Below are 14,736 nucleotides of genomic sequence, written 5' to 3'. Positions count from 1 at the left end.
GGAAGTAATGGAGTTGTGATAGGAGATACCTCTATGAGTGATGAAGAAATCAACATGGAGTATGTGCGAAGGATTAGGAGAGTAGAGGTGGAGATTGCACTGAGGAAGATGAAACCTAAGAAGGCGGTTGGCCCTGATGGGGTACCGATAGAGGTGTGGAGGTGTTTGGGTAAGATTGGTATTGATTGGTTAACAAACCTTTTCAACAAGATATGGACGGCTACAAGGATCCCACAAGATTGGAGGAAGAGCACCTTGGTCCCGGTTTATAAAAACAAAGGAGACGCTCAAGATTGTTCTAACTATCGAGGAATTAAGCTTATGAGCCATACTATGAAGTTGTGGGAAAGGGTGATTGAACAAAGGTTGAGGGCATGCACAAGCATTTCAGATAACCAATTTGGTTTTATGCCTGGGAGATCTACTATGGACGCAATCCATTTGATAAGACAAATGATGGAGTTTTATAGGGTAAAGAAGAAAGATCTTCATATGGTCTTTATTGATTTAGAGAAGGCATATGACAAGGTGCCAAGAGAGATACTTTGGTGGGCAATGTTGAAGAAAGGTATCCCACGAAGGTATGTAGACCTAGTTAAGGATATGTATCGGGATGTGTCAACAAATGTGAGGACATGCGGAGGGTTGACAAAAGATTTCCCTATTACAATCGGATTGCATCAAGGGTCTGCATTAAGCCCTTTTCTTTTTGCAACGGTTCTAGACGAATTAACTAGACCAATTCAAGATGAGGTTCCATGGTGTATGCTGTTCGCAGATGATATCGTTTTGGTGGATGAGACTAAGGATGGGGTTAATGTCAAGTTGGAGCAATGGAGGCAAAGGTTGGAATCTAGAGGGTTTAAGCTAAGTCGGAGTAAGACTGAATATTTGGTATGTCGTTTTGGCACTCAGAGGGGGACAAGCAATGAAGTGGTGAGTTTGGATGGAAAGGATTTGACCATGAGTGAATGTTTTAAGTACCTAGGGTCGATCATCCAGAAGAATGGTGACATTGATCAAGACGTGACCCACAGGATTAAGTCAGGGTGGCTTAAATGGAGAGCGGCCACGGGAGTGCTATGCGACCGCAGCATTCCCTTAAAGTTGAAGGGAAAATTCTACAGGACTGCCATAAGACCAGTGTTGCTCTATGGTACAGAATGTTGGGCTTCTAAGAAAGAGCATATTAAAAAGATGGAGGTTACGGAAATGCGCATGTTAAGGTGGATGTGTGGAAACACTTTAAGAGATAGAATCAGAAATGAGGTTATTCGCAAGAAAGTAGGTGTGGCGGGCATTGTAGATAAATTAAGGGAAAATCGTCTGCGTTGGTTTGGACATGTAAGACGGAGACCCGAGGGTGCACCGGTGCGAAGAGTGGAAGAGTGGGACCATGGAGGGATTAAACGAGGAAGAGGGAGACCAAAGATGACTTCGTTGGAAGGAGTGAGGAAGGATATGAAGTGCATGGATTTACGTGAGGATGAAGTTTTGGATCGTAAGGGATGGAGGAGAAAGATTTATGTTGATGACTACACGGAATAATCAAATTTGGTTCATGTTAGCCGACCCCACTTTTGGGATTAAGGCTTTGATTGATTGATTGATAGTATGACTTGAGGGTAGTTCGGGCTAGCTTACGAAAAGATTGCATAAATTTAATAGAGTCGCTTGGATTTATTCAACTCAACCACAAAAAAACATTCTTACTCGTTATGACACACGTCTGTTATAAGTCCGACATAACATGAGACTATGAGAGACACAACAATGGGTCATGGGTTGTATACACATTTTCAAATTTGGCACGATCTTAACATGAACCTAATGGTCAGTTTGTTCCTTTTTAATCTATTAAATAAAATATGTATAGAGTACTCCCTCCGTTTTTAAATACTTGCTCCATTTCTCCATGCGCGGAGTTTTAGGAGAATTTGGGGAAAGTAATAAAATATGGAGGTAGTGGGGTTGGTGGAAGAATAAAAAATTGTAAAAGGAAAAAGTAGTGGAGAGAATTAGAGGAGAGAGAATATATGTTGGGTCCACTAAGTGAGAGAAATTAATTATATATTGTAAAAGCTTTCTAAATAAGGAAATGAAGCAAGTATTTAAAAACGACCGAAAAAACAAAGTGGAGCAAGTATTTAAAAACGGAGGGAGAATAAATTACTAAGTGACCTACTAACACAACACGTCCACTGCATATCAGCTTCATTTATGCAAGATCAGTATGGCTCAACTTTTTCTTAGCATGTTTCAAGTATGCTCGTTCGAGTACAAGTCCCGCTAACACAACATGTGAACCTTTATTGCCAAATGTGTACATAATAAGATGTGAATCAAATAAATTCCGGGATTTCAAGCAGTATCATCACTCCTTGGTTAATCTAAGCTTATCAAAATAAAATTTCCTCGGGTTATGTCATCTCCAACTGTTTTGTATTGGAAAAGATTGTGATCTAATTGATCCCAAAATACAAGAGTAAATCTTGTACTAAATAAATATGGAGTGCAAAAATTAGGTGGAAAATAATAATTAACTACTTAATATTTTAGATGGTGATATATTAACAAGACATAACAACATACACCAAAAATGATAAGAAAAAGAAAATGTCCCTTCAAAATGTCAAATAGCTACACAAGTTCCTTTTTGTTAAACAAAAGAACAAAAGTATAACCAGAAAAAAGGGAGAGAAAAGAACCCTGAGAAAGAGGACTCCAAATAAGAAAGTTCTCGAGCTTTGCATTGAATTTAATCTTCCTAAACTCTCCACCATTATATGTCGGATTTTTAATCTTCATCTTTTGAGGTTTTAACTGTTTTAAAAGTCAACAGCTAGAGTGATTGTTGTCACCATGACACTGTGATGAACTTGTGTAAAATCGAGCCAATCATTAGTTATACTGGAATGTCAATCAGTTTAGTTGATACGTAATAAAACATTTAATTATGCAAGGATGATACTCACCATGACACTATGTGATGAACTTGTGTAATATCGAGTCAATCATTAGGTATCCTGGAATGTCAATCAATTTAGTTGATAGTTGATATGGAGTAAAGCATTTAATGATGTATTATGATACACTTTATTTGGAATTTAAAGTTGTGGAAAAAAAAATTACTAATTTGAGTTTGAACTTTTATGAAAAAAATTCGGTAATTATTATTTGATCTCACCTTATTGTCCAAAATAATAATAATAATAATAAATACCGAGTAAAAAATTACCCACCTACAAAGGTTGCAATAGGTGGATAGCAATTTCAAAAGACGATCTAACACTTAGTATTAAATTAATCAAACACAGTAAAAATGATACTCTATGAAAAAGCCTAGATGTGCATATTTTATACTCTTAAAACATTAAAGGAGTAAAAAGAAGACAAGAAACACTCCATGATTCCAGTAAAATTTGTAGTAAAAAATAAAAACCTATAGCCTTAGCATATTATTATAATCTAAATTTGGTTTTATTAGGCCATTGAAGTTCAAATTTTGAGTCAATAGACTATATTGGCAATCTAGCAAAAATACATAGAAATATTATGATATAATTAATATGATAATCTCAGTTACATTGCTCCAAGAGAATCATGCTTTTTTCTTCCTTTTAATTTTTTACCCCCAAGAAAGAAAAAGGTGTTGAGTACTTAATTTTTAATTAAGATGCTTTGTCAGCCAAAACATATACATTAAGCATGTATTTCTTTCTTTATTAACTCTCCTTTTTATCATCTTTTTCCCTTTAATTCTCCTTCTTTCTTCTTGCATTTTTTAAGATTGTGCTTAGGAACATTCTCATCTTTTGAGTAAGTTCTGATAAGGCCGTTGTCAGCCACCATATGAGCAAAGGGAAATGCAGAAAACCGATAACTTTATCGATTCGTCGAGCCCCTGATTAGGAAAATCAAGTGACATTAGTTTAATTTGATGTATAATGATGAAATTTTATTCATATTATATGGTATGAATAAAGAACCCAATTGAAGAAAAAGTAACATCATAAGTAGCAATTAAGATAATCAAGTACTTTATTTTAAGTGATCATTCACCTTCTAAAACAAGTCATGATTTTCTTCTAAGTGAAGCAGGACCCAGGAGAAGTCCACAGCTGAATAAAAAAAAGGGTATTATGTAACGAGGCAAAATTATGTTTTTAACTGTATTACTCGGATTCTTCGTTTTACCTCAAGTACCTACGTTAGATTTTCATTTTTCAACACTGAACATAGATAGGGCACTTTGAAACGTCATTTTTGGGCCAAAATTATGAATAATAGTTACAAAATAGTCGAGTCAGACACTAGGACACATACTGTAGCAACGTAGGTTTTACAGTATACCACTAAAAACTGTAGACAGATAAGTCAGAAACTGGGCCATCATCAGTTTATCACACATTAGAAAAGTTTCTTCTGCATGATGCTCTGAATTTTATATGTGGAGTTTTTCAGAGTTTTCACAATACTTCTGAGTTCTGACACTTATAAAATAGATCAAAAAAGAGGGTTAAAAACACACCCTTTTCTTTTCATCATTTTGGCATCATCCTCCACTTTTATTTAAACAAGAAATAAGCATTCTATTATCCTTTTCCCCTCATTCTTCAGTCTTTCACAGTTTTACCACTTCACATCAGAAAACTAAGTGATAATGGCTGTGGACTACTACTCATACAATCATACTGAACATAAAGTTGAAGTCGAGGAAGAAGAAGATGAAGAAGACTACATAGATATGGAAGTGAGCGCGTTTGCTCACTTCTTTTCGCTCTCAAAGAATGCTAACATGTCTTCACCACAGCATCCTAGAGAATTCGAGTTCCAAATGTCGTCGACAGTGAATGTAGAGAGGGAATCCACCACATCCCCTGCTGATGAGCTCTTCTACATGGGGAAGTTACTCCCTCTACACCTTCCGCCTCGATTACAGATGGTTGAAAAACTTCTTCAAGACTCAACACCAAAGAATTTTAATGAGTTTTACAGCACTCCTTTGGGAACAAATGCTGCAACTACGCCATTAACAAGCACTACTCCTTTCGAGTCCTGCAATATATCTCCCGTTGAATCTTGTCAGGTTAGCAGAGAACTTAATCCTGAAGAGTATTTCAGTGTTTATGCAAATGGCGAAGACTTTCATAAAAATTTTATTGGTGATAATAATGTAAAGAAGTCTTGGACTAGAAAGCTGAAGACTAAGATTAAGTCATTGTTTGGAAAATCAGATGAGTTATCTGTTTCTTCCTCAGTAGCCAAAAACAAAGAGGAGGGCTCGATTTCGAGGTCAAAGGAGGATCATATAGAGAAACAAATGAAGGGAAGTAAGAAAATTTCATGCAAACAAATCGATCAAGTTGTTTCTCAGGATAGATTTGACAGACAAAATGATGCTAAAGAAGGTAAAATTTGTCACAGGAGATCATTCTCTGGTGCATTTAAGCGACGTTCATCAACAGCAACAAAGTTATCTTCCTCATCTTCACCAGGGTCTTCTTCCTCTTCTTCGTCTTCCTCTTCTTCATCAGGTGTTTCGACAAGTAACTCAAATGGGTTGAAGGATAATTTTCCACTGCTTAAGAGAAGCAGCAGCGCGAAATCAGAGATTGAGACCTCATTGATCCAAGGAGCCATTGCTCATTGCAAGCAGTCATCTCAGCAAGCACTACAATCTCGAAAAACATTGAGTGAAGCCGGTTGTCATTCGTTCCCTTCTTCGAGGTTTGCTGTTCTTGATGATCAAACAAGCATATGCAGGGGTTAAGATAGAAGAAAAAGTTCTAGGAAAAAGGGGGAGGGGGTGTTTAAAACTTATATAAAAGATAATCAAGTGAATTATGTTAAGATACTTGTATGCTAATCTAATATGGTTTTGGCTCATTGCATAATTAGCAAACTGAGTGTTAATTTACCTTTGATTTGTGATTTTTTTTTTTTTTTTCCCTCTTGTTTTATTCTTCTGTCCTCTCTTTAATAGTCAACCAAATATTCATGATTTTCAGTGTACTTGACACAAATTAATTGTTCAGAGATTCCCAACATACATCATCATTTTTGGGTTGAAATAAATTTTAAGTACAGGGTCTGATTTTTAATTATTTCACTGTCTTGGAGTTTCAAGGAAATAGAAGTTTAAAACCAGAGTGATTGAATTAGATTGAATGAGCATATGGTCAACAAGATTCTTGTACTCCTTACAGCTTACTTGACTCTGCAATATCCTTTTGTTGTTTCACATTTGGACTCGCGTCGATCTTCTTGCTGCCTACATACCGGCCTTTTGCACAAGTAATCCTAACCTTAGCACAAGGCATACATTCGAGTCTGTGCATTTATACACTTATATTTGCACACTTTAAGTCCGAGATATGCACGGTGCTGGCCTGTGTGCTGCTGGGCTTATCATGCCTCATTCCGAAGTCAGGTAGTGAATAACACAATAAATTAGAGGTGGTGCTGGTGGTATACTAACAGCTACTAGGCAAGATCTAGACACTATGTTACTTGTGTGAAACTCCTGTTCTAGTTTCATCAAACCATGCCAATAAAGATGGTGGGTCATTTGCCTCATTCCATTAGTCACTTTTGGTTATTTTTACTGCTACTGTGAAACTGTAGTACCATAATCTCAGCTATGTTTGAATGAAAGTAGATTTTCCATGAATCATGGATTTGCATTCTCTTCAAGTTGGGAAATCAACTGTCCAGTTATACACGAGCCAGGGTCATACTCGTACACGCCCTCTACATTAGCACTCCGTGTACGCAAGTCTATACACAATCATGCTATGGGTTTCCTTTATACCTTGTATCCACAACTTCTTGCCTTTTGAGGATATCAACTCAGAGGAATTCAAACATGAAGAGCTAAGTGTGAAAAGTACTTGTGAAAGGAAAATGATAATTATTCTCTACAGAGATAAGACACTAACTACATGTGATATAAACAAATATATTCAGGTTACATCAACAACAATGCGTGATCATGATTAAAATTCACCTAAGGTTTAAGTTGATACAACAGAGAGATACATAAAAGATCAAAGATCCAGCACCGTAAAGAATGGCAGACCACCATTCTTGCATAATTAACAGAAGAATATTTACCAGCGTCAAGATGGGGTAGACAGCACACCTAGCTGACCACTCTTGTAAGTTGCAACTACACCCGCTCTTCTAACTCGATACTGCAGTCCATCATTGACAGAGCACAGAGACAATAAAACACGATTGATCACCATATTTTACAGTTATTATTAATATAAATACAAGTCACAATCCTCCCACAAATTGCCTGATAGTAAGACAGGTTTCTGGCCTTCATAACTATTGCAACAGGGGGTATTCCTCATTGTACGAACAGAAAAACTGAAAAAGGGTTAGAGGGCATAAAATCGATCTGGTTCTGAATTGGAAAACTCAGAGTGATACAATGAATTAGACCCGCTTCTCTTTGCACTTCTATCTTTTTTCTTCAAGGACCGAGACCGCTTGGATATTACCACATAATAGGTCATTGTGCCCAAAACCCCAGCCATTATCACACCCCCAACAACCGTAACAAGTGTTGCAGCCCACTCATGCTTTCGTCCAACAACTATGTAAGAGGATGCCATGAATGCAACAGAAGTGCAAACTGATGCCAACCACATCAGCTTGTTGATAACTTCCACAACTCGTCTCTCTGCTTTTGTCTCACCTCTGACAAGAGTGATCTGAACTACCACAACTGCCAAAGAGGTAAAAAGTGCAATCGCATTGAAGATAAAGAATATCTTGAAAGAAGCTGTTCTAGCAGCTACAGCCATCCCATCATCATTATCACCACCTGGAACAGTGAAAATTGCTGCAAAAGCAACAGTCGCAAAAAGCACAGCTACTACAGTTACCGAGTTAGTGGCATTGTTTATCCCTTCCCTGTGAAGTTTTCTGAGCTCCTTGGCAATTCCACTAACATTTTTGTTGGTCTGCCTTGTTTGTTCGAGCTGCCGATGCACATCTTTCTTAATCTGGCTCACAGTTTTTCTTAACTCATCCCTAGGTTGATTCAGTTCATTAGCCCTAAGAGCACCATTCCTAACAAGGTAATCTTTGATTTCTGAGGATTCTTCAGAGAGGGGAAGTCCTTCCGCAATGTCAAGTGCAGTTTTGTGATCACTGTTTAAAGAATTAACATTGATGTCTTGAAGCTGTAACAACTCATTTACAATCTGCAGAAGATCAACAGAAAGGTTCAGCTCAGAAACTGCGATATCTAACAGAATAATGGCATACAAAAATAATTTAAGCAAATATATATGCCCTGCGACATCCCCCCCCCCCCCCCACCCCAGTCCATGTCATCCATATACATGATAGAGACTTGACCATTTGGTTTTTACAAGATGTGAGCACATGATTCAAGATTTAACGATAGACTTAATTGTTAAAGATGTCATATTTCATGTCATCATTTACCAAATAAATAATAATCAAGAAAAAATGTAACAAAGGAGAAGATGAGGTGGGATTCAATCATGGATTTTATGTATGAGATAATAAATATTTTTTGCTCAAACAATAACACAGTCTGGGCAGTGGCGATTCCAGAAATTGTTCGTTATGGGTTCAAAGTCACTAAACACATAATACATACCTAACATACAAACTTTTTTTAATAAAAATAATTATAAAAAAAAAAAAAAAAATGGGTGTGCACATGTTAAGAAAAATAATAGTATAATACTCCCCCCGTCCCTTAATACAATGCCTCTTTCTCTTTATTATGTGAGGAATAAATGCTCAAAAGAGGCATTGTATTAAGGGACGGAGGGAGTACCATTTAAAAAAAAAAAATACAATTGAAGTCGACGATGATGAAATTCTTCAAAAAGAAAAAATAAAAAAAATCATGGACTAGAAAATATAAATTTAAACAATAGATTAGAGAGAGAGGCAGGGGGATTTTAGGAATGGATTATGTTAGAATGTTGTCAAACTTCAAAGGGTTATCATTGGGTTAATAGGTGATTGTCAAAAAAACAAAAACATTGGGTTAATAGGTGATTGGGTATTTGGGTATACGGGTGAGCAAAAGGGAATAATAGAAACATATAAAAAATAACCAAAAAAGGAGCTTGGTAATATTCGAACTCACGGCCTGTAAGTTAGGTAAACCAAGCTCTATCCGCTGCGCTACTGCTATAGAGAACAAGTATGTTCGCGTTTTATTTTACATATATAGTTTCCCTGTTTTATTAATTTTAAAAACTGATAAGTTTTTCTCCAAATCCAGTATGGGTTCAGCTGAACCCACTGAACCCATACTGGAATCGCCACTGAGTCTGGGGCATTGCCTGGGCCCAATAACTAGCTTGATTTTAAAGAGCATGCAAAACTGGCGAGGATTTTATACTGTGAAATCATTATTCTGGAGTCTGGAAACAAATGGACAAAAAATTATAACAATGATTCTCTACAAGTTCAACGGTACAAGAGGCAACAAAAGCTGCAACTGACAGCTAATAGATTAAACAAGCCACCACGGCTGTGGATAAGATGTATAAGGGTTTAAGATAAGTACAAAATTTCGAAGGATAATAATGACACAAGTAAAAAAAAAGAAAAATATCCAGCTAAATACTTCGTAATATAAAATGAGAGTATGTGCATTAAAAAAAAAAACTCAAATACTATTACTGATAGTTTCAGGCTTTTACAAATACTATTACACATACATTTCTTGAGCAAAAATACAGAGTACTATTAATAACCGTTGAGAGACTATAGAGTTAGTCCTGATAAGCCAAACTAAATTATATTGCTGTTCATAAGCCAAACTATTTGTTCCTGCATATGAGTTCAAAACCTGATTCCAGTAACTAAGGTTAGCTCTTTTCCCCCTCCATCTATAAGGATGCACAAATCTATGTTGGGATATTGTTATCAGTTATTTTTTTATAAATGCCAATATTCTTTCTGAGGTGTCTAATTGAAAGTAGACGACCTAGTACCAGCTGTAGCACTAAGTAAAGTTTGGTAATAGACCTACCAAATAAAATCAAAGAAGCAAGATTACAAAAGTATCAAAGTTTAATTAAGAATACTAATACCCTGCATATATAATTTATGTCTCTCTTTTGTTACTAGTTTTTGGTTTCACTGTCATCTATTCATTTAGCGGTGGCCAATTTACTCTCTTTGTCACAATCGGTTGAAAAGTTAGTCCCTTTTAATCGCTACATTTTGTGTACTTCATTTCAAGTCTCTCAATCACTATACAGTTCACACCCCAACCAGAATCAGGATTTAGTAAGTGGCAAGTTTCGGACGATTTTCAGCATACAACCGTAGGCCTTAGATGCTAGCAATCTAGCATGTCAAAAGTTCACAATTAATTTTACAAATTGCCACCTGGAAGAATAAGGAGCTTTCAATATAAAACTAGTGATAACTCTAGCCCCTAAGTGCTTTAAGCAGAAGAGGAAATTCATTTAATAATAATATACCTTAGTTTTGTCATGCAACAATGTAACCCAAAGATGGACTCTTGGCATATTGAATGTTCAAGAGCTAAAGCTTTTTGCCAAAAAGATTTTCTTGTTTCCTTGTAAGGTTTAGGAAAGACTCTTGAAAAAAAGGCTAAAGAAAGGAACTCCTTAAAGGCTTGGTAAGGAAAGAAAAAACTTAAAGCACATGGCGACCGCTTTCACTAGACAGTAGGAAATATGAAAAGATTATTTGAAGGGGGTAGAATTTTTAAAGTTTTTTATTTTTTTATTAATGTATCAGCTTCATGCTATCAATATAAAGGGAGAAAATAAAGCTTCAACTAGGGTATTATAAAATCATCTTGTCAAGAAATTGAAGATAGAAAGGTCAGATTATAGGTAGAAAAATTCAACACGTTCAAGATTTGCCAGTTTCATAATCAATAATCTCTACTATTTTTCTATATTGAGTTAGCTTTGGAAACATCCACAACAAGATTGTGTATCAAATCCAGGCTAAACCTGGCCTATGGTCACTATATCCAATGCTCCAACAATTATCTTTAATGATTGATACCTTTAATAAAAAAAATATATACTTTCCAAACATTTCTTTTTCTTTCCTCTTGCCAGGTTAATGAGAACAAACAAACAGTGAACAACTGGATAGCAAAAGGAAGATGTTGTTCCTAGTCTTACTTACCCATATAATGGCTTAAGCAGCTATTATAATTTGATAAACAAAAACCTCAAATTTTTCGTTGACATTTAGTTGTGATACAGGAACTTACATTTCCAATCTCCTAAATATGTTAGCCACCCTAGGTAATATGGTATGGACAAGAAGATGATATTGACCATGTAAAACCATACTTTTTCAGAACACATAAGCTTATAGTTCTATATATGTTCATGTCGTCATATCTATAAGACATTAAGTAAAACTTAGTTTAGGCTATGTTTATTTCACCTTTTTTTTTTTGTTATTCTGATCTGAGCTTATTTTTATGATCTAATCTGAAATAAGTAAATAGTACCTGAAATAAGGTGAACTATACAGGGCCTAAGTCTATGATCTCAAATTCCTTCGGGAATATGACAATTGAAAAATGACCAATTAAATTTGCAGCATACTAGGTAGAAAGTCACCAAATGACAGAAAGAGATAGCTAGCCTATCTTTCATTCCTTCAAATCAAGTACTATATGGAGAGGTAGACAAGCAAATCTAAGGGCGATATTATATACCTCTGCCCGCTTTTTCCTGGTAGCCACATGCAAAGCTGTATTACCAAATTTGTCTGTGCGCATAACAATGGCTGCATCTGCTTCAAGAAGTGCTCTCACAACATCACAATTATTCCCTTTTACAGCCATATGTAAAGCAGTCTGACCTTTTTTGTCAGTTTTCCTAGCCAATGTTGAATCCTTATCAAGCAATGCTTTTACAATGTCCACATGGCCCCGGCGGACGGCAAAATGAAGCGCATTTTTCCCATTGGATTTACATAAATCCACTAAGCTGCTATCCCTCGACAGAAGCTCATAAGCTACAGCTGTATGTCCTCTTGTAGCTGCAGATATCAGAGGAGTAGCATTTGATGGTCCAATTGTTTTTATTAGCCCAGCATCATGGTCTAACAGCACTTGGACGATTGCTGCAATGAAACAGATGGAATAAATGACCTAGTCAATAGCAAAGCATAAGTTACAGTAAGAAATTAGTAGGTTATAGGTATCAGAAGACCTAATAACTACTACAAGATAAGCTTAAAAACTTGACTTTATCTGTGCATTATATTTCGTATTTTTCATTTTTCAAAGATAAGTAATTGGAGCGGATTCAACAAACTAGCAGAAGGAAAACCAAACATGCTTGGTGGAGGTAGTGGGGATTCATCTTGCGACTTTGAGGTCACAAGTTCAAGCCCCGCCATATAATTTGTTTGGGAGTAGGAAATTCACTTATCTTCCCCCTCTACTCTCAAGCGCTGACCTATGTAACTGGTTAGTTGACCTATGAGCGGTGTTAGAAAAAACTAGGATCTAGTCATACTTCAAAACCTAATATTGAAATTTGTGAGTTATAATCCCATAAGATTAAATCCAACTATACATGCAAGCAACATTTCCTTTAAGTCCCTTACAAAAAAATTCACCTTTAAAGATCAAAGGCTACCGATTCCATTTCAATTTTAAATGAACTTGAAATGTCTGAACAGAAGAGCTAGCGGCCCCCACCCCAATGCCTCGCAAAGGCTTTTTCAAGTTTGCCCATCACATGATAAGAAGGGGCTTAAATTTTAATGAGCAAAATAACAACATTAGTGGCTTAAGACTTGAGAGGCCAAACCAATAGAAGTTAGAATTAAATTGCCTTAGACAAGCCTATTAATCAACAACAATAGGTAAACCAAGAGCACTTTTTTTAAGAATTTCACATGCCTACTACTAACAATAAAAGGAAAGAAATAAATTATAGAAGAAGTTTAGCTAATCACCAAGGTGTCCTTGATTAGCAGCAACATGCAAAGGATCAAATCCTATACGATTCTTCTGAGTAAGAGTCTCCTTATTGGCATATTTCAACAGCTCTTTAACCACATCAAGGTGTCCCTTTTCAGCTGCAGAAAAAAGTGCTGTCTCTCCCAACTCATTAACCTCATTCACAACCAAAGCTCGTACCTCAGCAGCCTCCACTTCAAACTCAGCACCGCTTAGATTTTCCCCTATCTGTGAATTTATGTGCCCACCCAAAATCTGCTTTACAGCTTCTAAATCACCTCGCTGAGCAGCCAAGTGCAGCTCAGTGTCATTGTGGCGACCAGTTACCTGCTTCACATACTTCTTCTTGCCTGCTTGGTCAATGCGTTTACCAGAATTAGAGAGAACCAAAGCAGGGGCCGACGTAGAGGTTGGCGATGGAGAAGGGGACGGCTCCATTGGTGTTCGGTTAGGTGTGGGTGTGATATGACCCATTTCCAAGTCTTGATCTTCAACTGTATCAGTAAATGTATCAGTAATAATTGATGCATATCTACAACCCATAACAACCTAATAAAAAGAGGTGAATCACATTAAATCGAAACATTAAACAACTCTTGGAATGTTACTTCATGACTTTATTCCCTGGTAATCGATTACTACAAACAACATGAACACGGTAATAATACCAATTCTGCCCTAAAATGTTCCAAGAAGATCCAGAAGTATGCAATTTACTCAATAACTACAGTTGTATATCCAATTCATCAATTATTTTCAGTAGAAATTATTTCCAACAATAATATAATCCCCAGTATCATACAAATTAATCATGTATACTTATAAGCATCCACTCTTCTCGAATTCCGTAAAATTTTCATAAATTTCATCATCAAGCATCTCAAAACGAGCTTAATTTATCCCAATTTTAAAACCAAAGTAATTAATTCAAACCAAACCAAAATTCCCTCAATCATACAATTCTACTGATCTTACATAAGAACTTCACTTAAACCCTAATTCAAAATCAAAATTCTCTCTTCAAGATTCACAATCAATAAACACTAATAACAATTAATCAATCAATCTAAAAATAAAAAATAAAAAATAAATTCCAACAAATATAAGAGATGAATAAAATAGTATTACCATGTTGAATCGATGAAGCCATTGAATATGAAGAATAATTAGCAAAAAATCATTGGATAAAATGAATAATCATGTCATTTCAATGGAGTGAAGAAAAAAGAGTAAAGTTGAAGCTTTTTTTTAGAGGAGAGAGATAAATGAGTACGATAGATTGAGTAACGACAGAAGAAGGAAGCTGCAGAGAAGTAGAGAACCCAACCCCAACAACTGAGAATTTTTTTTTTTTTTTTTTTAATTATTACGCAGTACGAGTATTATCTTGATTGAAAAATTAGAAATATATCAAATAAAAAATTCTCTTTGATGGACAAATTTTGTCGATTATTTACGTATCAACCCTAGGGATGGCAGTGGATCGGGTTAAATGGAAGACCCGCCCCATCCCCGTCCAAGTGGGGCGGGGATAGAGGGAGGTTTGGCGGGTGATGAGGCGGGGATGGGTATAAAATGTGTACCCGACCCGCCCCGTACCCACCTTATACCCACACCATATTTCTTTTAGAAGAGTTTAGAATTTATGAAATTTATATCCCTAAAACTCAATAAGCTTGAATAGTGAAAGTTCCAATTTTCTTAACCTAATTTGATATAATTGTCATTAATGTGATACAATAGAGCATCATGGC

At 36.1% G+C, this 14,736-nt stretch overlaps 1 protein-coding gene and 1 pseudogene across 1 annotated transcript; one reads left to right on the top strand and one right to left on the bottom strand.

Annotated features, from left to right (window-relative positions):
* The first annotated feature begins 4,495 nt into the window (after positions 1–4,495).
* Positions 4,496–6,113, top strand: LOC145556167 (putative membrane-associated kinase regulator 4 pseudogene; annotated as a pseudogene).
* Positions 6,114–6,893: 780 nt separating this feature from the next.
* Positions 6,894–14,333, bottom strand: LOC145641895 (ankyrin repeat-containing protein ITN1-like). The gene is made up of 4 exons (XM_081692920.1): positions 14,111–14,333; positions 12,979–13,476; positions 11,726–12,135; positions 6,894–8,219 (listed from the first exon to the last, which is right to left on the bottom strand). The coding sequence occupies exons 1-4, from the start codon at positions 14,130–14,132 to the stop codon at positions 7,389–7,391; spliced, it is 1,761 nt and encodes a 586-aa protein (XP_081549046.1). The 5' UTR covers positions 14,133–14,333; the 3' UTR covers positions 6,894–7,388.
* Between the last annotated feature and the right edge of the window lie 403 nt (positions 14,334–14,736).

This window comes from Chenopodium album, chromosome 8 (assembly GCF_948465745.1).
Source record: "Chenopodium album chromosome 8, dcCheAlbu1.1, whole genome shotgun sequence".
NCBI lineage: Eukaryota > Viridiplantae > Streptophyta > Magnoliopsida > Caryophyllales > Amaranthaceae > Chenopodium > Chenopodium album.
Note: the sequence above shows the minus strand (reverse complement) of the source record. Positions and strands in the feature narration are given on the sequence as shown.

Bases quoted from the DNA above. Each gene is read 5' to 3' on its own strand.
- LOC145641895 (XM_081692920.1), bottom strand. From the start codon at position 14,132: ATGGCTTCATCGATTCAACATG. The intron at 12,136-12,978 runs GTGATTAGCTAA...GTTTCATTGCAG, and splicing joins TGCTAATCAAGGACACCTTG to CAATCGTCCAAGTGCTGTTA. The intron at 8,220-11,725 runs GTATATAATATC...GATCTTCTGCAG, and splicing joins CCAGGAAAAAGCGGGCAGAG to ATTGTAAATGAGTTGTTACA.